The sequence below is a fragment of the Chlamydotis macqueenii genome, chromosome 7, assembly GCF_036417535.1.
Source record: "Chlamydotis macqueenii isolate bChlMac1 chromosome 7, bChlMac1.mat, whole genome shotgun sequence".
Lineage (NCBI taxonomy): Eukaryota > Metazoa > Chordata > Aves > Otidiformes > Otididae > Chlamydotis > Chlamydotis macqueenii.
In genome coordinates, this window is record NC_141562.1 from 3754759 (window position 1) to 3778620 (window position 23862).

General features: G+C 35.5%; 1 protein-coding gene across 4 annotated transcripts in view; it reads right to left on the reverse strand.

Moving 5' to 3' along the window:
• Positions 1–426: 426 nt before the first annotated feature.
• The window catches only part of DLG5 (discs large MAGUK scaffold protein 5), a 104630-nt gene continuing 81194 nt past the window's right edge, over positions 427–23862 (reverse strand). Inside the window, exons 17-34 of one of the 4 annotated variants that reach the window (XM_086752603.1) lie at positions 22031–22169; positions 20801–20945; positions 20175–20296; positions 19013–19102; positions 17591–17759; positions 14456–14533; positions 13635–13797; positions 12507–12640; positions 11725–11889; positions 11156–11339; positions 10072–10220; positions 9594–9764; positions 8774–8970; positions 7876–8019; positions 7554–7681; positions 6658–6767; positions 4638–4747; positions 427–2294 (exon numbers count right to left, since the gene is read on the reverse strand). In XM_086752603.1, coding sequence (XP_086608729.1) covers positions 2191–2294; positions 4638–4747; positions 6658–6767; positions 7554–7681; positions 7876–8019; positions 8774–8970; positions 9594–9764; positions 10072–10220; positions 11156–11339; positions 11725–11889; positions 12507–12640; positions 13635–13797; positions 14456–14533; positions 17591–17759; positions 19013–19102; positions 20175–20296; positions 20801–20945; positions 22031–22169 — 2502 coding nt within the window. In that variant the 3' untranslated portion in view covers positions 427–2190. Of the gene's footprint in view, positions 2295–4637; positions 4748–6657; positions 6768–7553; positions 7682–7875; positions 8020–8773; positions 8971–9593; positions 9765–10071; positions 10221–11155; positions 11340–11724; positions 11890–12506; positions 12641–13634; positions 13798–14455; positions 14534–17590; positions 17760–19012; positions 19103–20174; positions 20297–20800; positions 20949–22030; positions 22170–23862 lie in introns of all 4 variants that reach the window. The other 3 variants (XM_086752602.1, XM_086752601.1, XM_086752600.1) reach the window with 3 other exon arrangements.

Here is a 23862-nt window from a genome sequence, read left to right on the forward strand (position 1 = left end):
GAAGTGTAAAAATTGAGGCACAGAATTTTACAATGTGTCTTTAAGCTGATGATTCGCATTTTTGCCTGTTAGGTTTTTCCTGGTTTCCAGTGACACGCTCTTGAAAATAACAGTGCCAGACTTGTTTTCCCGTCAAAGCCTCCATCCAATCAATTCCATTTTTGCTCAAAAATCTTTAACATCACTGGGCCAGAAAGTTAAAAATATGTTAACACAAACCAACATCTCACTTCTTGTGTCCTGCAGTTCTTGAGTGACTCTGGTATTTGTATGCAAGGCTGGGCAAAAACACAAAGCCGAAATTTGTTTCTCTCAAGGTGGGCACTTTAACTTATATGTGCCAATTTTAGTCAGAAAATAAAACCTTATATAAAGACTCAACCAGAGTCAAAAAGAATATTAGCTATAAGCATCTTTACACACAAATCAAGTTATAGAAATTGACCTTTATTCAGTAATCAGTTTCTTTAACTTTTTGTTTTTTTGATACAAAGTGACATTTTTATTTTAGTACAGAAAATCCATGTCAGAACAGTACCTGTCTGTTTCAGTTGTACCACTGGAATCTACTCTGACCTCAAACTTTAAAAAACAATCAAAGAAAAAAAAAGAGATAAACAAAAAGCAGCTGCTGTCCCTCACCATGATAAGTACTTTGACTAGTAATTCATCCATACCATTTCCTATTTTTAATTTTTTATATATATATACAGTATTATAACAGTATGGTATAATACTATATATATTTATATGCATTATAGTCCAAAATACTCTCTGTATATAGCATATAACTATATAAATACTACAGAAAGTATTTTGAACTATAAAATAGCATCTGTAAAACAGAATTTAAATTTAAGACTAGATCTTTCTTTGAAGAACTGTTCAAGAAGAATCCCTTTTTTTTTTTTAATTTAAAAAGTTGCAAACCAAAGCGAAACTACGGCCTGTAGTGTAAAAGTAGAAACTCTACATAATGAAATGTTAGGAACAGTGACCGAGAAGCAGTTCTACTCAAATGATATTTTAAAAACAATTAAAATACAGTACCCAAGAAACATGGCAAAAGACAAAAGAGACAGGTACAAAACCTGTGTTAGGAACACAGAGTCAGAAGTGCAAAAAACAAGAAGGGAACTGATACAATGGCATTTGGTACAACAAGTAAATAAGTATTGCAACCAAAACTAAACGATCACTTATTTTTTGACAGTGAAAACACTAACAATTTAGTACCTTTCTAAAGGCTTTTAATCAAAGCCCTAAAACTGTGGCTGCTCTTAAATAAAAACAATCTATATGAATGCTACACACTGAAGTACAAAGCTTAAGAATTACCCTGCAAAATTGCACCGACATAAGCTTTCCATATTTACAGTATCTAAAAGTGACAGAACACAGCATGCTAGGCCTAGCTTATGACTCTTCCCCACCAGTACTTAATCCAGGCCCAACAACCAAAAATTATTATTTCTCAACACACGTTAAGCTTGGATTGTTCAGTTACATTATGACATTTAAATATTAGATTCATGCATAAATCAAGAAATGATATATCTTAGACAGACAAGCGTTGACAGGATACAAACAGTGGTCTGCCCTGTAGAGGAGTGTACTTCCTTCTGAGCTTACTCCCAAGACGTACCAATTCAATCCCACGTTATTACCTGGTTGTCAAGTCAACAATGTGCTTTGAAATAGTCAAAATTGCAACTGAGTCACATTGCGCATACACCATTCGCTCATATTCAGAAATTTCACTCCATTTTGGAGAGTTACCTCATTAAGTGAAAGCACACAGAATAAACAAAACAAAACAAAAACAACAAAGAAGACATTCAAGTAAACAGCAACAACCAAATACTTTGAAAAGGTTTTTGTAAACTTGTCATTCTACAGGGTTTTGCAGCATTGTTAAATTCATTACTCGTGGACAAGCACACGCAGGTCACAACCCCTCGTGACAACCTGTCCCGTGTACACATACGACATAGGAGAGAAGCTCGGTGAAATGATCTACCCCTTCCCTCATGCCTTGTTGGGTCCTTGCGTGTTCAGTGTTATCATTCCCCTTCATGAAACAGAAATCGCTTACGGATATCTTTATAAGGACAGAAACAGACAGAGTCCGTTGGATAGAAAGTTAGTTGGTTATTTACATCTGCAAAGTAGTTTCACAGCGAAATAAAACTACAGCGGGCCAGCTGGAATCCACAGGACTTTGTTTTGTTCTTGATCGACAGTTGTCATAATCTGAGTGCAAATGCTTGAAAGGGCTCCTCCCTGGACAATACCTGGAGAAAAAAAAACCCCACCCACGAATGAGACTGGAACAGTTATGACTAATTACAAAGAGCAGTCTTCTGCATTTTTCTGCAAAGTGCAGAATTAATCTACCCACTTCAGTATTTGCCAGATGCATGACTGTATTAAAACAAGAAAAAGAAGAAACAGAGCAAAGAGGTCAAGCACTCAATAAACAGTTTCTTCTGCTAGCTCTTAGAACAGTTCAGGGAAGTCGCAGAACTGATGGCTATAATCAACTAAGACAACTGTTTTGTTACGAGGCCTCCATGTACTATTTTCAGAGGCATCAGGTGGCAAGGTTTAATTCTAAAGATGGTCAGAACCTGCTATAATAAACCTCTGTTCAGAATGTGGTGTTAAAAGTTTTATATTTACATGGTAATATACATAGAGACTATAGTTGTAGCAACTAGACACTATTTACAAATATCAGAAGCAAATTATGGGGCAGCTCACAGACCGCTGAGCTAAATAAAACAGCGGCGGCTGCTACTCCAATTCTTATTGTCAACTACATTCAAGGAACAAAAGGCCAATAGCAAGCAACTCCTTGAAAATCACTTCTAAAGATAAATGAACACCTTGCATTCTACCCTTGCTAAACATAACAGTCATAAAAAGTAAAATGCCAACACTGACACAGGAGAGGAGAGTGGATTAGCTTTAAGACTTAGAAAGTGAGGAACTTCAGAAATACATCAGCAAAGCCTCTGGCCTCAGCTACCACTAACACTGGAAAATTATAGGAAGTCTTACAAAGCTTAAGGTACAATTTCCATTTTTGAAATGACAGAATTAGATCTCAAGTAAAAAATTACTTAACTCTGCAGTATATACCACAGTTAACGGTGTCATGTAAGTGTGGATACAGAACGCAGTAAGCAACAAGCTCTATGAAAGGTGACAAAAAGCAGCTAGGAAGTGATTCAGATTACACACTGTGCTTACAACTTGGTACAGGAAACAAATCCAACTTGAAAGAGTCCTTAGTCAAAACTGTACTTCATGAAGCAGTGACAGAGCTGAGGTCTGAGAGGGTGTGTCATACAGCCTCATGAGGAAGCTACCATGTCCAATATGCCTATCTACAAGAGTTATTTTATGCACAACATGATAATTTCAACATGCTTAAATGTCAATGCAGTTTGAATACCAGTCCTCTCTGACTGGAATTGTTGACAACTGCTGGAGTTCACTGTACTTGGCATGAACAGAGGGAGGCCTTTCTCACAGGGCATGTGAGAAGATACACATAGGACTCTTGGACTGAATTCTACTTTCAGTATCAAGGTGAAATTACAGTGCAACAAATTACTTAACAAGGAGCAGAAGATAACGTGGTGATGCAATCTGGCCACACATGTGTCAAGTTCTGTGAAGGTTTAGCACATATCACTTAAATGAACATTTGTTCATATCAGATATGGTACCAAACATACCAGGTAACTCACTTTGTTGAGATCATGCAGCTTCTCTCAGGATATGCTGAAATATATACTAAATATATCCACTTTACCTCCCCTGTACTTGGCAGGTATGCCTCAAAATATCTCTGTAATAATCCCATTGTTCAAGGGATGAAAAGTTGGTGTTTGAATGGCTTTAGTGGGGGAGGTTTTTGTCTTTTTCCCTTTTAAGTTTTGTTGTAATTCACATCAAGGTGGCTAGAATTTTATCCCTGCTCTTTTGAATGTATGTGGAACCACACGGCAATACACTCTGAAGACTGCCTGTCCTCACTTCAAACACAGTATTCTTTCTCTGGTAAAAATACAGTATTAACTACAATCCAAGATTTATACAGTATACTTCATGATGTTAAAAAGGCCTCTGAAGTTGAATTACAAATTAAGAGCATGCTCAAGAAACCTTTGACAATTTTTTTTACTTTCTTGAAGGATTGTAAGTATGTCTCTCAAATCACTGATTAAGTTACAGGGGGGATTGTTGTTGTTTTGTTCAGTTTTGGTTGGTTTGTTTGTTTGATTTTTACAATTACAAAACAACTTATATAAAACTGACAACATTGTGTCAAATTATCTTCATCACACATCCGATATTCCTGGCTTGTAATAAAACATTCTCACAATCTCTTTAGGTCATAAGATTCATAACATGCTAAAGCAAAAACACTTAAAATCAATGGACAGTACTTAAATCTTGAGGTTTCTTCTCCTGGTAAAATAAAACACTAGAGCAGAAGTTTGCCCAAATGGAAGGTAGAACGAAAAAACAAGTGCTCGTCGAAGTAATATAGGATCTTTTGAGTTACAGTGTAAATGGATTAAATTGCCACTGTGTTCCCAGTGAAATGTTGATTAAATACTAACCTGTAAAGTACTTGCTATACTCTTGTTCTATTTTTTGAGCTGTCTCAAACTGTTCTTTGGAATGTTTTTGTGTAACTTTGTCCCTCAAGAAGATTGGGTCTTTTTGCTCTCTGCAAAAAAAAAAAAAAGAAAGAAAGAAACAGAGAAAAACCTGGTATAAGAGTATTTTTTTTAATGGACTTGAAATTATTACATCCAGTTGGATGAATGTGAAAGACTAATTAATTTGCAAGCATAATCCTGTGCATAGAGTGCCACCTACTGTGTTTCAGCAGCATCAGCATAGTCATCAGGATCATTTCAATGCTGACATTTTTTATTTGCTATCAGACCAAGCCAGTATTCCTTGAAAGTCTCAGAGATTGGGAACGTACTGAGGGAGATCGTATATAATTTTTTCCAGTCAATGTGAATCGGATCATCATCTTATATACACTCCAGTACTCCCTACACAAAGCTAGGCCCAAGTTTCACACTTTTAAAGGGCTTAAGTATCAAGCAGAGGAAATAGAGTATTTCTGTTATCTTATATGTGATACATTTCTGAGATTACTATTTTTCTATTATACAAGCTGTTGGAAACAAAATAAGAAATAAAATAGAGAAATAAAAATGGTAAAAAAAAAAAAATTCATTCTGATCAAGGCTTGTAACATTCTCCTCCAAATCTGACTTGGGGTGCCCAGTAAGGGAGCCTGTTTAAAAGGAAGTAAAATTTATAATCAACTCGTAAAGTCACATAGATCGGTACTGAAGCAATATAAACATAGTTTCTTAGAGCAATGAGAAAAGAAGCACAATTTTATTTTATAAATTAAAAAAAAAAAATCACTAGTAAACTAACCTATCACTGCTATGTAGCATTTCAGAGAATGCCAATAGAACTTGTGCGATATCAAAAAGGCTGTTTGGAAAAACCTTTGGTGCCCGTAACAGGGAGAGACAATGTGCCACTGCATCTTATTTTGATGACTGCTAGAAATCCTTGCTTGTCTAGTTCAATCGCTCTCTGTTACTTTCAAAAAAAAAAAAAAAAAAAAAAAAAAAAAAAAAAGGAAATAGCTTTAATGGTCACCCTTTCATTTCCAAAGGGACTCAAGACACGACAGGTCCATTTATCACTCAAGTGCATGATCCTGCAGTGGTAACGAAACACACGACATTGTTTTAGGTCTTGCTTCTAACTTGAAAGTGGAGATACTTATCTTCTTTATTAAATATATAGTCAGCAAATTTACCTGAAGATCAAGAATATAAGAACTCATCAACTTTCAAAATTAATCATAATTGTTAGAGCTGGAAGGGACCTTTAAAGGTCATCTAGTCCAATCCCCCTGCAAGGAGCAAATGAAGATACCACAAGTATAAGATCTCTGAACAAAAGTGTTTCTTAATACTTAAGTTGGGAGATTATGTCACCTCTTGCCAAATCAATCTATCAAAATATGCGAAGGCTTACTCAAACATTAAGGGAGGGACTGGGGTTTTAAACACTCATGTTCTATTCCTGACTATATTCAAGCAGCAAATCCCCAATTACTGAAAGAGCATGGCCTGAGAAGACCACAGTATATACACTCCATGGCAAAATGGGACTTCCCTTGCTGTTTGCACTGCAGAAGGAAGGTGGGAAAGCTGAGGTTACTAATCAATTGGCACTGCATCCACACACTTGGCCCCACCAAGAAAATGAAGAATAGCTCTGTCACTGTTACCAATTAATCCTCGATGGATCTCACCCATATCCATGTTATCACTTAATACAAAGGTGAACAAGGCAGAGACTGCCTCCTGGAGTACATATATGGAATTCCACATTGTTTGACTTCTTTGGAAGATTCACTTAATTGTCATGCAGTCAAAATGTAGTTAAGCCCATTTACCTCACAGGATTTTTATGAGGATAGATTTCCACATTTTTAAAAGATTTACAATGAGTAGGATGAAAGAGACAATAAAGGTAACAACTTTATTTTAAGCTAAAATAAACATCCCTGAACTATACCACTCACAGACTTACTTGATTTGTTTAGCATTTTTGTAGCGAATAAAAATTACAATAGGGTAGATATGAACACTGTGGAGCCGCTCGATGGCATGAGGAGCGATGTCAAGCAGACAATGACAATCCTAAGATCAAATGTAAATGCAAAACACTCATTCAGTTAAAGAGCACAAGCACACATGCAAATCCCCCATTTCTTCCCCTACTTAAATCATAGCAACCCAACAGAATTTTGCTATACGTGTAGCATTTTGGGGCTACTAAGCAATTTGTACCCAAAGGATTTATAACAAAAGACAGAAGATGAAAAACTGCAAGAAATTCCATCCATAGTACCAAAAGCATGCATTGATAGAAATAAAAGTGTTTGAAGAACTAATGAAATGAAACTCAGATTGAAATATATGCAATACTTTTTTTCTAAATTTACATATTCCTACTAATTTTCTCTTTACAATGTCATAAGCAAACACAAACATTAAAAGTAATAAGACTTTCTATGCAGTTTAATAGAAAACTGTAAGCAATGTACAAATTTTAATTAACATCTGTCTCCACAATTAATAGGATGTTTATGTTCTATATGACTGAATTAAATGTAATAGTTAAAAAAATCTAAATCCTCATTTAGAGGAATAGGGGGTAGAATCTATGAAACAAGAAAATAATTTCTAACTTTACTTAATAATACTGTAAAATAATATGGTCATTCCTGGTTTCTACAAAGGTGAGCTTACATAAAATAATCTTTAAACAGTTACATGCCAGAGTGAGGTACCTTTTATTTTACCCAGTGGTCTCGAGAACAATTCCCCGAATGCCTTAAAGGAGGACAACACTAACTTAATTTCCACTCCGCCCAACATATATTGCAAATCGTACAAAGAACTACAGCACTATACGTGACTCACCTTCTCTGTTATCTCTTTTATTGAAGCTACAGTTGTCACATCAAAATGTCCACTCCTTCGTTTATAATCTATAAACAGGCAATCCTTCACGCCCCGTTCAATGGCTTGTTGGGAAGCTTTCATAACCTCTGTGTCACAGAACCAGAAGAGATCCACTTTCATTACTACTCCTTAGGCACAGAACATGGCTAACAAAACAAAGTCTGCAAATTCAGATTCTCAGGGTTTTTTCCCAAGTTTGCACTACCACTTATTTCACTTATATAGATGTTACTATCATGTATTCTAAGCAAGAATTGAGTGGTTACATTTGCACACTTACCAAGAGGGCATCTGCAAAATTTTCCAGGGGATTCTTTGACCAACATGTCTTTCACAGCATCAAGTAAGGGTCCTAGAATAAGGACAGGCCTAGGAGACGTACAGTCCACTTTCTGTACACGCTGATATGCCAGACTGGCAGAATCTACACACAGAGAAGATTTACTTACAAAACTAGAAATTATTTTACTGGCATTTGTCAGATAAGCAGAAGCACTCTAACAGTAATTATGAAAATAACTCCCTTGCAAGGGATAAGGTCCTTGACAAATATAAAAAAGCGCACTAGCCGTTTCTGCAATTTTCTCCAGTTGACAGCTTAAAATAGACATTTTTCTAATTCAACCTGGTGCTTCTCCATCCCCATCCTCACCCAAACTTGAAAATCATTCATTTCTACTTATTCCTAAAAGTGTCACCAGGACACGATATTTGGTTTCTCTGGCTTGGTTTGTTGAGCTCTTCCAAAGAAGTAAGCATTGCAACCAAAATCATTTTTGGAGAGAAGTGAAGAAACAGAAGTGAAGATTTTTGAGTGGTGCCCAGGATTTTGGTCTAGACTAAGTGACCTGGACAGAAATTAAATACCTGAAAAGAAGATCAAAACCATGCATCAAAAAGCAATCTCCCTCTGCAAATGAAACATTAATGCCAGTAGATCTACGAATAAGCTACCAAAAAAAAAAAATTTTGAGACACTCTGGATTCTGATTGAATATTAAAAAAAAATTTTAGATTAAAAAATTGTTATTGAAAGGAATGCGCATGATGGGACATATGCTCACTATTTGTATTCAGACCATCCAAAAGCAACATTATTCATTGTGTCATGCTGCAACTGCTTAAAAATATAAGAGAAGGAAAGGCAACTCCCTCCCAAGTATAAAGAAGGTACTTGCCATCCAAGAAAGGAATTGAGTCTGTACTGATTGTATCAAGAGCCAGTAAATCCTTTCCATCTTTGGAACCACTTCGCTTATGTTTATGCTTTCTTCTGAAGAATGACCTCCGTGCTGCTGCTGACAATGTCTTAGATGAGCTGTTTTCATCTTTAGCCTCAGAGACGCTGTGTCTCCTGTAGAATTCCTGATCCATCCTATAATGAAATAGACGAACTGGTTGATATTTAAACTTATCTTTTTAAATTTTTTAGACAAACAATATCACCTCTGCTTCTGGAACACACTGGAAATGCTTATCTCAAGCTCTAGCCTGAGTATCTTTATTGCAGAAAATTAATCAGACGCAAATGTTAACATAAATCAAATAAGAAGCACCCGAAAACCTCATACTACCATTATTTTGTCAGGATTCTTATAATACAAATAGCAGCATGGCACAGAGAGTGACCATTCTGACAGGCAGGGCCAAGTTCTCCGAGGCAGAAGCAGCAGTATCCACCCACTTGACACTAAACTCAGCCTCACACATAAGTGAATATCCAATTCCTTCTATGAAGCTGCATGTTATACGCATCCTTACAAATAATTTATTAGCAATGTAAAGTAATAGTTTTATTTTATGTGAGCACAAATAACACATATGGCCACATAACACATATAAAACATAGTTGGTTTTACTATTGATCTTCTAGTAACAAGCGTACCAATGATGTCTACTGGGTCTGTATGTGTATATTGTACTTCCATGCATTCCATGTAATACCGTTGCTCCCACTGTCAGGATGAATTTTGTCTTATAACATGTGAGGTTACTCACATATATTTACTTGGAATCTGTCCTCTTTCCAGCTTCTGAGCATTCTCGTCTAGCTGCCAAGCCATCCAGCAACCGAAATTTCCCTGTGGTAGAGTGTCATCAACATACAAAATGTCATCCTTCTTAAAGCTTAAATCCTGTTCCACCTCTGCCAGACGGTCATAAAGTGCTCTGGAAAGGAAGAGATAGATAGGCTCTGCATTTCTTCTCCATGAAATCAAGGGAAGAACATGCATACCTATTTTGAAAAGAGTTAACAGATCAGTGGCACACTTATCTCGAGACCACACAAGTTCACAGAGAAACTTGTAGACTTACCATGTTACAGATTGTGTACTCACTATCACAGACTAGCTGCACTAAGCTAGTAAACTTTGAATTTAAGAACCATGGTAAAACTGATGTACTATCTCTCTCACGATAGTCAGCATATTATCCTAACAGTCTTATGCTGTCATTACCAGTCACGCTCATATACCTGATATAGAATCCATCTCCAGGAAGCTCTTTTATCTTATTAAACTCTTCTATTCTGTATTGAGTCTTTATTTTTATGTTTTCTCCAGGCTTCAACATTTCAAGATAAGCTTCCTCAGCTGTTTTATTTCTCATATCAATGGACCCATACTGCAAAACATAAAACACAGAAACCCTCAGGCATGGAATTGTATTTTAACAGACAATAGAATTATATGAGCTTCAAAAACATGCCAAGCGAGTTTGATTTTCCCACAGGTAGGCTGTATATACAAGGAAATCTTGCCACTTAACTTTAGTGCAGTTTGCACCTTACAATGTCCATCACATTGGGAGATTGAAACATTGAGGTAGAAAACAAAATACCGAGATGAACAGAACAGACATGCATTGTGAGAGTCTGCACATTAAATAGTGTCCAAAGTGTAAGCTAAGAATCATAAAATTCTCACTGGAAACAATTTACTATTTTCAGGGAAAGCAAGTGGACTGAGGGAAGTCAGAAACACAATTGCAAAGCAATATCTCCATGTGGACACTAGAGACTCAACAGGAGAGTCTCAACACTCAGTTGTATTTGAAACGCTCATAAACACTTATGCATTTATCACCTTAACAGTAGATAAATATTCTCATGTCAGACATCGGAAGTGGAGTCAAAGACATTGCATGGTTTTCCCTAAACTCTCATTGGAATTTCATAGTGATAAAATCAATATTCTTCTGGTTTGTAATATCTTTCATATCCTTGCCTTTCTCCTACGTACAGCAATTAAAGTTTCCTATTTAGATGAAGAGAGCAGGTGTTCATAACTCCACATGGACATACATTAGTCCTTTAAGCTTGCGGATAACTTGTGCTCTCAACAGTGGTACTTCTCAGGGTCCACATCATCCAGCTCTTCACGTGTCACAGCCAGAATTAAGATTATCCATTCTTACCATTCTTATTCTCATTTTGTGGCAAGAACTCAAAACTCACAGAACATCTCCCATTGCGGTACAGCACGATTCTTTGTACAATTCCCTCTTTATACCATCCTAGACAGTCCGCAGTATGCGGCAGACTTATCTTAATAGCTTACCTCAAGTATCATGTCACCCAAGACTAGTCCATCAGGTCCTTTTGCTGGGCTATCATCGTCTACATCTGAGACAAATATTCCACACAGGTTTCCACCACATATCTGGATCCCAAGATCCACTTGGGATTTTTTAACAACAACAGTTCTAGGTTCAGGGGTCCTTTTGTTTGTGTCCACAGGGCCCCTTTTGGCAGGAAGAAATAATACATTACTTCATTTTAAAAACTTGCATTACATATAATCAACTAGCCATCTGAAGAATATATATTTACATAATTATTATTCAAAACAAGTAATCTACAGATACAGTCTTATGAGACAAACATAATTTTCCTTGCAGACTTTCTTAACTAAACCAATCTTGTAATAAACTTTCTTCGCTCCTTGTAGACCCTGTCTTTTTCAAAAATAGTCTGAAAAGATGTATTTTTATCCTGGTGTCCACTTAACTTGTCTGCTGACTTATTTCAACCAGACACAGCATTCACAGAAGTACACTTGTTTTTTTAATACTCTTCACATCCACCTTGACCGCTTATTTTCCTTAAGGCAAAAATTTTACTCTCTACCTTAAAGAATTCCGGGGACTTGTAGTTGGTGTGGTTTGTTTGGATGGGGGTGTCATTGTTCCTTCATCCTGTTCACTCACAGTATCGATTACAGAATGATTATCAGGCGTTGCAGCTCCACTGCCTTGAGGGGTGGAATGATTACTCACAGGTTCCAGGCGAGAACTAAGAGGAAGGAAAAAAAAAAAAAAAAAAAGAAAAAAAAAAAAAAATGCCCCAAAAAAACCCAGGAGACTGGTGGTTAGTTTTTCACCAATGCCAAATATTTTTAACATAGACTAAGTTTTTAATTTGGCTATAAATCAAGTATAAAGGAAGGAAAAAAAAAAAAATCCCAAACCAGCATGCCAAATAACCTATGTTCACGATAAGTCTAAGAGAAAGATAAAGCTCAGTTTTGAAGTGTGGTCATCAAAATGGATGGACAATTTCACTAAGTCATATGCCTTTTCTTATTAGCTTTTCTAAACTCCAGCTATAAAAGATTTAAAACCGATTTGAAGTGCTAGAATCTCATAGTCCTAGGAAGAAGTCACCTTTGGTTTTAGTTCAATGTACCTGAGGATTGTGTCCAAAAAAGAAAGAAAACATAGTATGTGCATCAACCATTTTTCTTTCCTTTTTGACAAGCACGTATTCACACATTTCTTCTCTAAGCAATCACATTTCTTATCAGCATAAATGTGCTGATGTTAGCAAACACATTACCCGTGTAGAAGTTATCTACTAACTAGATAACTGCACGGACCAGAGTAGTTTTTTCCAAGTCTAGCCAGCCTTACCTTGATCGTGAATGATTGCCAAGCTGATACATATGTGGGTTATACTGAGCCAGAATAGTAATGGTGTCACATTGCTGTCCAATGATCAGTCGAGCCTGTTGCTCTGTAGCATTCCTTAAATTTATTCCATTAAACTGGGGAAAAAATGAACAAACCAGGATGTCAAGTTTTCAGTTGGAAATTAGCAAAATCATTATTTCAGTCTCCTAATTAATGTCTAAATGCTGATTTATTTCCACTGGGGTAAATAAAAGGATAGAAGTTGCTGCTATGCAATGATTCCTAGTGTTTACTCCTCAGAAGGAATCACTGCAATTTAAAAATATTTGGTAACCTGATAATGAATTTCACAGTTTCACTAGTTTCAGTTTTAACCCATGAGTGAAACCCATGTTAAATCCGTGAGTTTAACAGTTTTAATAGTAAAAGACATATGTATTCTGAGTTGTGTTATGATTTGGTATCACTGATTAAATGCAAGTTGGTTCAGATCACTGATCTGAACAAATTCAGCACTTAAAAGATAAATTCACATCCACGATCCATTCAGGTCCACTGTAGTATCATCCATACACTGTGCAACAGAGTATCTTTTAACATATACAAGCATAGACAGACTTAACATTTACAGGGCAGCTCTGTACTTAATAAAACACTCCCCCATGTTTGTTTAACACTGTAGGCAAAACATAACTGCAGCTGCTCTAAAGCCTACCTGAGTATTTTTTAAACCAGGTAGGTATCTCAGGTAAGAACATGACACAGCAACAGAAGCATGAAACTTGGTACAAGCCAGCTGCTGGCTATTTACTCACTTTATCAGGCAGAGTGTGATGTTGGGATTATATTTAAGTACCAAACCTAGCTAGTTTAAAATTGAATTATATCTATGTAAAATGCAATGCAGATCTACCATCAAAAGATAGCATTTTATGATAAAGCCTGACTTTATCTTATGAAAAAGCCACAACAATCACAATTACCAGAATATTACAATACAGATAAGTACCCTTTGCTATTTCTCACAGCACACAAGCTCTGACAAGATATTCTTTTGGGGAAGGTAGTTATGGCTGGAGTCATAGGAACTAATGCATTAAGCCATAGGAATAGTAAGCAAACAATTACCTCTAGTAACTGATCACCATACTCAAGGCCAGCTTGATGGGCAATGCTGCCACCTGTTACTTTAGAGACAAATATTCCACCATTTTCTCCGCTCACAATGGAAATCCCTAGTGGCTCAGAACCCTTCTGCACTTTAACATGACGTGGCTCTTCCATGTACGGCCTTTTAGAGGAGATAGTTAAAATTTATTTGGACAAAACTGAACTTGAACCATCACAACGTCAAAGTTACATGCAATACTTTATGGTTGTCTGAATGGTAATAATAAACTAGTTTTAAACAATTGCTTAAAAAAAATTACCGTCAACTGCCTTAAGTGCATTCCTTTAACACCATGCAAGGTACAGTGGCAGAAGTAAATGTATACCAGGTACATGACTGCTTTAAAACATTATGGTAAATATGAATTATAAATAGTATGGTGGTGAAGTTGGTAGGAAAGAAGCTTCCAGATGTATGTTATATAAAAGTAATTGAACCACTGTATATAACACGTAATTTACAAATCATGTTCTAGAAAGGTATGTTACAAATATAAATGCTAGCACTCTTTACTGTCAGTGAAAATAAACATCATAGATAACAAGGTGGTAAACCAAAGAACAACAACGCACAAATATCAGATTTCATATTTGTATGCAGGGAAACATAAATTAGTAATGAAAATTAAACAGTTGCAAACTCAAGCCATTAAGACAGCAGTTTGCATGGTAGCATTACAATTACCATGCAAATTATCCTCAGGGCAATTAACCAAACATGTAAAATAGCACAAAGTGCGCAAAACTGCTCAAGAAGGATAACCTTATATCAGGCCAACCTCAAACTCCTTAGTGATGAGAACCTAGGCCTAGGAGCCACAGGGATTCTCAGAAAAGACCTATTACGGAACAGATATCTGAAAGACGTAGAAGATTTGAGAACAAAAGAATACTTAGAAAAAGATACACAGTAGTAAGACACTAGTAAGTATAACAAGAGAATGTCTTATACAAGAGAAAACCCTGGTACATTCCCCTTTCCTCCCCCCACAGTTAGGATGTATCCATCTTTACAAAACAGTCCTGGTCCCTTCATAACGTGTATAAACAAACAGTGGTCCCCTAAAAAATGCTGTTTCATGTTACTATGAACTATGTCTACACAGGAAAAGGCATCACCAGATATCAACACCGGAGCTTGTTCTGAATGAAACAGCTTGGGTACTAGGTGCAGTGTATTTTTTATTTTATTAGTATTATACTAATACTTTTGACATGCATTAATTTGAATATTTTCCTTCCTAACACTTAAGTATATTATATAGACATTCTCTAAATTGTGCCAACTGCTTAAACTACTTTAATCGTGCTATTCAGAGACCAGATGAGTTAACTGGACTTCACTCACTGCTACTCAGGTGTCACAGTCTTTGAAGGTAACTATTTGGTAGCCTTCTGCAGTAGGGGCGTAACAGTTTGCTAGCTTATTAACGTCTGAAAGATAAAAACTGGCTGGCGATATGAATGCAACTGTGGAACCCAATAATCTTGTAACATCAACATCACGGTTAGAGGTAATGCCCTCAGACCTTGTCTACTGACGTAATGAAGATAAGGTAATTTTACCACCAGTAAACTTAAACTGAAGCCCACATTTTTGTATGTAGCATACCTTAATTAAACTGTTCTAACTCCCAAAAAATTGCAATTTATTAACTTTCCTTTTTTTTTTTTTTTAACTCATTACGACCACATAAACCATGATGGTATATGAAGCTATCTACTTAATATCACAAAATTTATCAAGGTATACTACCTCATTAAAAACTAAAATTACATCTTTCTGATCTTTATTTACTGTAGCCTTCTACTTTTCCCATCTGCCACATGCATTTTAAAATTTGTTTCATATGTTTGTTTTGGATTGGAATAAGAATCAAACCCATGCAAATTGCACAGGATCGTATCTTAGAATTCTAGTAAATGCAAAGTGAAAGATAACTAGTAATGCATGTAGAAGAAAAATCAATAACAAAGTAAATCAGAATGATAACATTAGAAAGGTGTCTTACTTGATAAGAAGTGTTATTAAAATCAAGTGAAGTGCACTCTTCTATAACATTCAGACTGCCTGCCAGAATCACTAAACACTGATTAGAAAAAAGTCTTAATTGATCAGATCTTTTAATTTTAATTTAAATTAAAATCAACAGAACAAACAGAAACATTGACTTTGTTTTTCATCTGTACTATTATTATTTCTATCTGGGGAAAGGCCAAGCGAGTTACTTGTATTTTGTGGGGAACAGAGAAAAATTATAAAGCCAGATAACCATTTAAAACACTATCTAGGCATCTTCAAAAATCTCCTTGGAATAGACTTCATTCAGGAAAGTAGCTAATTTAAGAACTGGTCTTGTCAGGTTTTTTGCTTTTTAGCTTTTTCGTTTCTTTTTTTTTTTTTTAAAAAAAAAAAACAACACAAAACCTATAATTATATTAGTTTTAGAATGTCAACTCTGACATATGCACAGCAAGTGAAAGGGCTGGAACGTGACTGTACTTCAATTGTCTGATCAACATTAACAGAAACTGTTGTTTCCCAGAGATGAGAACACATATCTTGTGTTCAGAGATACAAATCTATAGGGGTGTCAAAAACCTAGCTCATTCAGCTGAACATTACGCATCATTAGTCATGTGAAAAAGAAAAGAAATTCTGACTTTGAATTTGCAAGTGACAATCAGAGGAACATTTATATGAGAACACAAATTGAGTACACCTAGTACAGAAGTCACACTGAAGTAAGAAAGAATGAAAACTCACAAAGACCTCTTCACAGTCCATTTCAAAGTAACACTGTCCTTTGTACACAATATATATTCGAGTTACTACAATAACTGAGTTACAGTTTCTTTAAATGAGACAAAAGTTTCATATAACATTTTATGAATAACTTTATATTGCTACCAGAAAACTTAGAATACAGAATATCCTTATTACTTTGTAATTCACATTTGTTATCGTCAGTCCTTTTACATAAATCAAGCAACACAAAGAGGTCTTGAAATCCACATAAGTCACCTATTCCAACACATCATAGCTCCTTTACACTGCCAGAATGGCATTCAGCTGCCTTACTGTAAACAAAAGCTGGACCGAGACTTGTGTCTTAATTGTTCAATGCTTTGCACTCATGCAAACTTTTTCATATATTCAGTCTAGCCAGATCACAATAAAATTAAATCAGACATCCAAAACTGATATCATAAGCAACGTATCTTGAAAATACTCATCACGAGATACATAAAGTCGTTAAAATACAATGCTCATGTTTTTAAGAAAGCTACCAGTTCAGGTTCAAATTCTGCAAACAGCTACACACATTTAACGGTATTGCTATTAGGGGTACAGGTACAACCAAAGGGATCAGTTACAACAGTAAAATCACATCTGTACATTCGGATACCTTCTTGCACAGTTACACCCTCAATTTTTCATGTTATCTGGCTAAACTGAATCAAGGCACAGCAGTTAGAGCACATATTCTACAATGCTAAGGCACCTGATATTTAGCTATCAGATGTTACTAGGCCTTAATTTCATTTAGTTTTCCACAGTACAGACCAAGCCTATCATAAACAAGCATCTGAGGTAATGCAGCTGAAAAGAGTGTATTTCAATTTAAACCCTTCTTATTTGCTGTGACCATTAATTTAACACAGAAGAAAAAACTCTCATGGAATTCCTTTATTTTCTAAATTCAAGAATCTACTTTCAGTTTTGAAGAAAAAAATCCACACAAAGATCTCTTACATACTTTGTAAAGAAAATTAAAACATCAAGTAACAGGACCTGAGTCTACATATTTGTAATATAAATTAAATATTCCCATTCTTTCAGCCCAATAAGCAAATGTACAAAATTTCCTCAGACACAGTTGTATGAAAACCAAATAATGTGGAGACCTTACCTATCTTTTCTACGTTCTCCGATAGATACTGGGCTAATGGAAATCCTAGGTAATGTAGAAAGGGAGTTCTGAGACTGGCTGCTGGCAAATGAAGATGTTTCCAAGTTAAGAGGTGACTGTGGAGGAGTTATCAAGCTGGGACTGCTACATTCAGAGTGTGACAAGGAGCCTATGGAAAATCAAAACCAGCTGAATTTTAGTATCCTGCCTCTGTCGTAGTTTGGAGATCTACACAGGCATAGTGAAAGATACCATAAACATCTGAGACAAGTAAGAGACTGACTGTTAACCAGCACTCTAGTAACCATGTAAGGAGCTTAGGGATACAAGATAATTAATTTTAGACAGTGCAAATTTACTGTCCTTAATGACTATTTGTCAAATCTGTCCACTGTAAGTGGCCATACAACTATTACCATTCTCACCAAGGAAAGCAGGTTACAGACAAGTTGCACCATACGCAGGTCTGAAAACACTTCGCAATGTAACGTTAAAGAAAAATAATAAGAAAAGGAAAGGAGAAATAAATTAAAATTTATTATATAGATTTATTTTGAAATAAAATATTTATTTACGGCCCTTTCCTTTGTGTATGAGATACATTATAAAATACCTCAAAACACCAACAAAACCACAACACGAATCATACACAGAAACAGGAAAGCTCTGCAATTTCAAACAAGCTTGACCTGACTTTGCAGATCTTCCCTGGTTGTACTCTCCCTGAGTAATTTATTGAACAAGTGCCCTAGTTTGCTTCCTCTGAAAAAGCTAAAGAAAATAAATATCAAATTATTAATCACAAATGAAAGCCGTCTGTAAGAACCGTATCTACCCAGTTACAAAAACTGCTGCATAAAATTCATTAAGGCTACAGAATATTTGAGCAATGATGGGAGTGAAGAGTTATTGTTTACTGTCATCAAACTCTGAATTGTACAGCTCTCCAGCACTCCAACTGGTATTTGTATTATGTCATTAAATATCCTCCACCAAGCAATTTTGAGTGAAGTAACTTAAATATTTTCACTGCATTTCAAAATATAATTTAAAATCAGTAACACAGTAATATGCAAAATAATATATTTAAAGAATAATAAAAAAATGCAGGTCATCTCACTGTTAAAACTTTTAAGACATCATTCTAGAAGAAAGCTACAACTATAAAACACACACCAATGCTTATTCTTAATTTTTTGCGCACTTTTTCTTAGTACTAAGTCTTAGAGTCAACTAACAGAAAAAAAATCAACTTTCATTAGAAAGTTTCTTTTCTTACCTTTCTACAGCAAAATGCAAATTTTGTAACCCTAATAAAATGGTCATATTTTGATTTTGGTGCAACTTGATTTAACAACTGCAAAGGCTTTGGATTGGTAATACTGAAAATAGTACAACTAAAATTACTTATGAAAAGTTCACCTCTGTCAGAGCCCATGATGGACCTTGGATATCTTGGTGTTAAAGGGATCTTAATTCGTTCTGTTCTGTATTGCAAGTTACTCGAAGAACCTATTTTTTACAATAAGAAAACATTACAATGACAAAAATAAAACAACGACATTGAACAAAAAAAAAAAAATATTTAGATTCTACTTCTTCAGTGAGCATTAACATTATCTGTGAATTTATGCAGAAGCCTTGATCATTACCCTTGTATAGACTGCATGTAACATGTTTCGAGTAAATTGGCTTGGTTATGCAGTCAGTATAAACAGAAAACAATGCAGCTACATGGTATATATGCACTGTCATTCTTGTATAAAAAAATATTTTCAATATTTTTCAATCAAATTAAACTTAACCTGAAGTCTGAGTGAGACTCTCACATCCCTGTTTACTAAGAATCCACGAGACTTTCCAGAAGAAATGTTAAATATTCTGATTATATTCTGTTTGGATGAATACATAATTTTTGACACTGGTTGCAAACTGTTACGTCTGTTTTTTTGCTGCGGTTACAAAACTGCTATGCTCTACTCAGATGCAACTGTCAATCATTGATGGAACACAGGAACACATGCATGCACAAAAAAGTTATTACATAATTTAAAAAGTAAAAAAATTCAAAAATGTTAAAATATCATTGCTACAAAGTATGCATTTGCTTTAGTATTATCAGGATAGGCATAAACAACCTTACACATCTATCAAGTAAACATAAAGGTAACTTATCTTCCAACAATACAATTTACATCAGGCCATTAGTCATCCTTGATTTTTTGTTCTAGGGGCTCTATTCTTTTATCTTCTTTACTCCACCTCACTGAACCTCAAAATTACTCTGGCTGGGTCTCCCATCTTTATAACGGTACTTTCAAACAGCAACAGGCATGGAAAAGAAAATCACTCACACACACACATAGCATTTTAAAGAGACTGTAAAGAGCAAATTAAACACAGCTACTTCCAGGGAACGCCTTTAGTCATAAAACCATAAAAAATGAAGCAAAGGAACACAGGAAGTCTTTTACGCTTTGATAGCTATGACAATCCTATAAAGCATGTACTTAAGGAATTTTCCATTTATTATATTTCTCCAATATATGAGTCCCACATGAAATAAATCAGAAAAGGCAGTTACCAAGTCTTGCACTGGACGGTAATGAATTTGAGCCATGAGATGCTCTTGTACGCGAATTTTCAGAGTAGTCACTGGAGTGTTTATGACTTAGATCCAAACTCAGGCGACCCTGATGCTGGGAACTACATAAAAAGAAAAGGACAATAGGGCAACAGTTAGAACTGGACAACGCATCTCAGCAAATAGCAAATCAGCCAACAAAAAGTTTTGTTATCCCCAAGTTATCAAATAAAATGAATGCTACTCTCCTTCCCAATTCTCAATTGTCCCATATTTTTATGAATTAGGAGAAGTCAGAAGAAAAATAGCATAAAGTGCTATTAAAAAGAGAAAGGCTTTATTTGCGTTGACAAGGACAAGAAAAAACATTAGAGATTAATTTATTAAAAAATAAATTTCTTTGTCAATATCAGCCAGAGGAGCAGAGGAAAACCTAATCTGTCAGTTACTGAAAGATATGAACGCAACTGTCAGATCACCTCTATGCAATAATGGTTTTGAGAACCCTGGGTCAAAATAACACACAACAGCAGTGTGTTTCACTCTGCACTGTATAAAACAACTACCAGAAGCAATTTCATCCTAATGAAAGCAAAAAATTTAAGGACATATAAATTTCCAAACACCTGGGATGCAGATGCTGATGGCATATTTGGCTGGCAACTGATGGGCAATTACTGGTGTGAACTCTATGGCTCCAGGCTGTATAGACTGGATTTCTCATGACAGCAGTTACTGCAGGGCACGGTGCTAAGCTTCTTGGTACAGTACCTGCTTCAGATGATAAAAACACATTATTATCATATAAACTAAGATTTTAAATATATTAAAATATTAATACAATTAAATATCATAACATTTACATATATGAACATGTATCTATCAAAAATTATTAGTATACAAATACATTATTAAGCATCATGTAACACCTTTTAAGTAATACATGCATATCTAAAATCTGGATAATAATTTTGTAATAAGACAGTAATAAAGTGGATTAGATTACCAAAAAACTAAGTCATTCACAGCACATAATTTTATTATGCACTGGTAACTAAAAGATTTTCTCTGTTTTCAAGTATCAAACTTTTTTTTATAGAGCAACAAAAATTCTACATTTCTCTCTGAATAGTCATCTGACAGGAACACAAATTTTTATTCAGTACTTGAACTCACTGCAGCTTAAATGAGTCTTGTTCCTGTTATGTTGCCTCAAAGACTCACGCTTCCAGTGTGTCCTATGACTTTAAATTACAGTATTTCAATATTTATTTATGAAACTCATTACTCAAGTTGTTCTTGTACACTTATTCATCAGTACTCAAAGTTTATCTGACCCATTTCCTCTTAAATAAGTAGCGTAGAATAAATGGCAAAAATTTGTTCACGTTTTAAGACACACAATCGTATTGTCTAATGCAGGTTTGACTTGATTGGGTTGTTGTGCAAAGGTATAATGATAAGATAGAGGAAGTATTTCAGAAGTTAAGCATCACAACTTGGGATGCCTCCATTTACTATTTACTTTCAAAAATATTGGCTATCTTACTTGTCTCCCTAATGTTTAGACAAACAAGGAAGATACCCACTTGTTCACCACTAATGTATTCAGAACCTCTCCGCACAGAAACTGATTTAAACACAAATCCCTCAGACAGGATTTGCTCAGTTTCCTCAATGGTTTTTAAACAGGTTTCACTGTTTGAAAGACCATGTTCAGATTACAACAAATCACGGAAATATGTTTCGTGAGTCACGTTTGTTCTGCACTTACCACTACTAATCCCCAATATTGTCCAATATGGACAAACGCCTTGGGGCATTCCTAGAAAGTAACTAGGAGTTCCGTCACTCACCTGCTGACATGCCACTAGCATATAAGGCGGCAGGCACAAAGCCATCACTGTGCCTAGCAGACCGTTTTGGTGAATATGGTGCCCATTCCTGTAGCTCTGGAGACAGATGCTCCTCACTAGCTGGAGCATACTTCTGCACCTACAAAAACATAGAAATTTGGTTACAGAAAGTTGGAGAATCAGAAGGAAAAAAAAAAAATAGCCAAACTTGGTAGGCAGTAAGCGACTTTGAACATTCTAGGATCTATTCCAGAACATGCTTGCCATCACAGTGCTTGTTACACCTTTACCTTTCAATGGTGCTACTCACTTCTACCCCTTCCTTCCTCCATCCTGCTCCATTATTTCTTTTTATTATTTTGTAATCTTTTTAGGTCAACATTTACAACTTAACTGGTATACTTTCCTTCACAATATAACACCTAGCATTTAGTTACACTTCTCCTTTAAAATACTGCTTTCAGAGGACATTTCAACCGTTATTTCAGCCACTAATGCAAGCGTTTCCTAAAGAAGATCTGGCTAAACAAGCCAGAAAGTGTTTTCCTCTATGTCTGTATTTTCAGACGTGTGGAGCAACCTCGCTTCAGGTTTTGAAGTTATTCAGGTTCTGAAACCATTGCAACTTCTGTTCTGTACACAGTAAGTAGACACTCGTGAGTTAAGAAACATGGGAACAGCTGAGATACTGATGGTGATGCTAGAGAGCTACAAGTTCAGGGCTGAGCATGTAGAGTTTACATACTTGAAATGTACAACCCAAAACATGAAACTAATATATGTAATCAGTGAAAAATAATGACTGAAAAAATACTTAGTTTTTTTTTACTGAGAGCACAAAGACACCTTCTTAGAACCAATACTTGAGGACTACCACAGGTGTATTAGTAATTATATCACCTACTACTCAGGGATGAAAGTTCTCTTAAATTTATCAACTTATCAAAGTATACAAACTTAACTATGCATATACACAACTATGGAAACTGATACCATCCAATATGGCTCAAATCCAACTACACTGCATATTCTATACACATATTTTTTATATTATAAACATTACTTCAGCAATGAATACATGCAGACTGGACACTACTGTTACACAATCCATTCTAGTTGCAGTGCACAAAGATGATTCCATGAGAGAGAAACTGAATTCAGAGTGAATGATGTCCACTTTTTGAGGCACAATATCACTTCTGCTCTCTAGTCAACAACAAGTTCAGAGTTACAAAGTTCTGCCTGTTTTCTGGGAGGATGGAGGAGAAATTATAGGAGGAAAAAAAAAAAAAAAAAAAGAAGAATCACAGAACCTATTCCTAATTTAACCTTCAACATGTAAACTAACTAATAGATCTAATAACCTTAAAACCAAAAAATTATTACTTTATAATTCTGCTATACAATTTTCTTCTTCACTTCAAACCAACACCTGTATGATATCTGCAATATCATTTGGGTAGTATGTAGAACTTGTCCATGTCCAACATGTCCTTGTTCATCCTTTCTGGTCTTTCAAATAGTGAGTGCCAATACCACCTCCTCTCTTCCAGCTAACAAATTTCTTAAACATAAGTCCCCACCTACATGGGTCCTTGTCAAAGTTGGAAACACTTCACTTGCTACAGTCGTATTACTACAGTTATAACCAGGATAACATATATGCTCAGGACAATGCACTATAACGCAGTATGGGAGTATCAGTGCTAATGGATCCACTTGACATTCTACACAATGCGAACACCCTGCATTCAAACATGTTCAATAGCTCGATCTTGTTTGGTTGTTATATATGGGCCAAAAGATAACATTATGCCTTCCTTCGCTTCTTG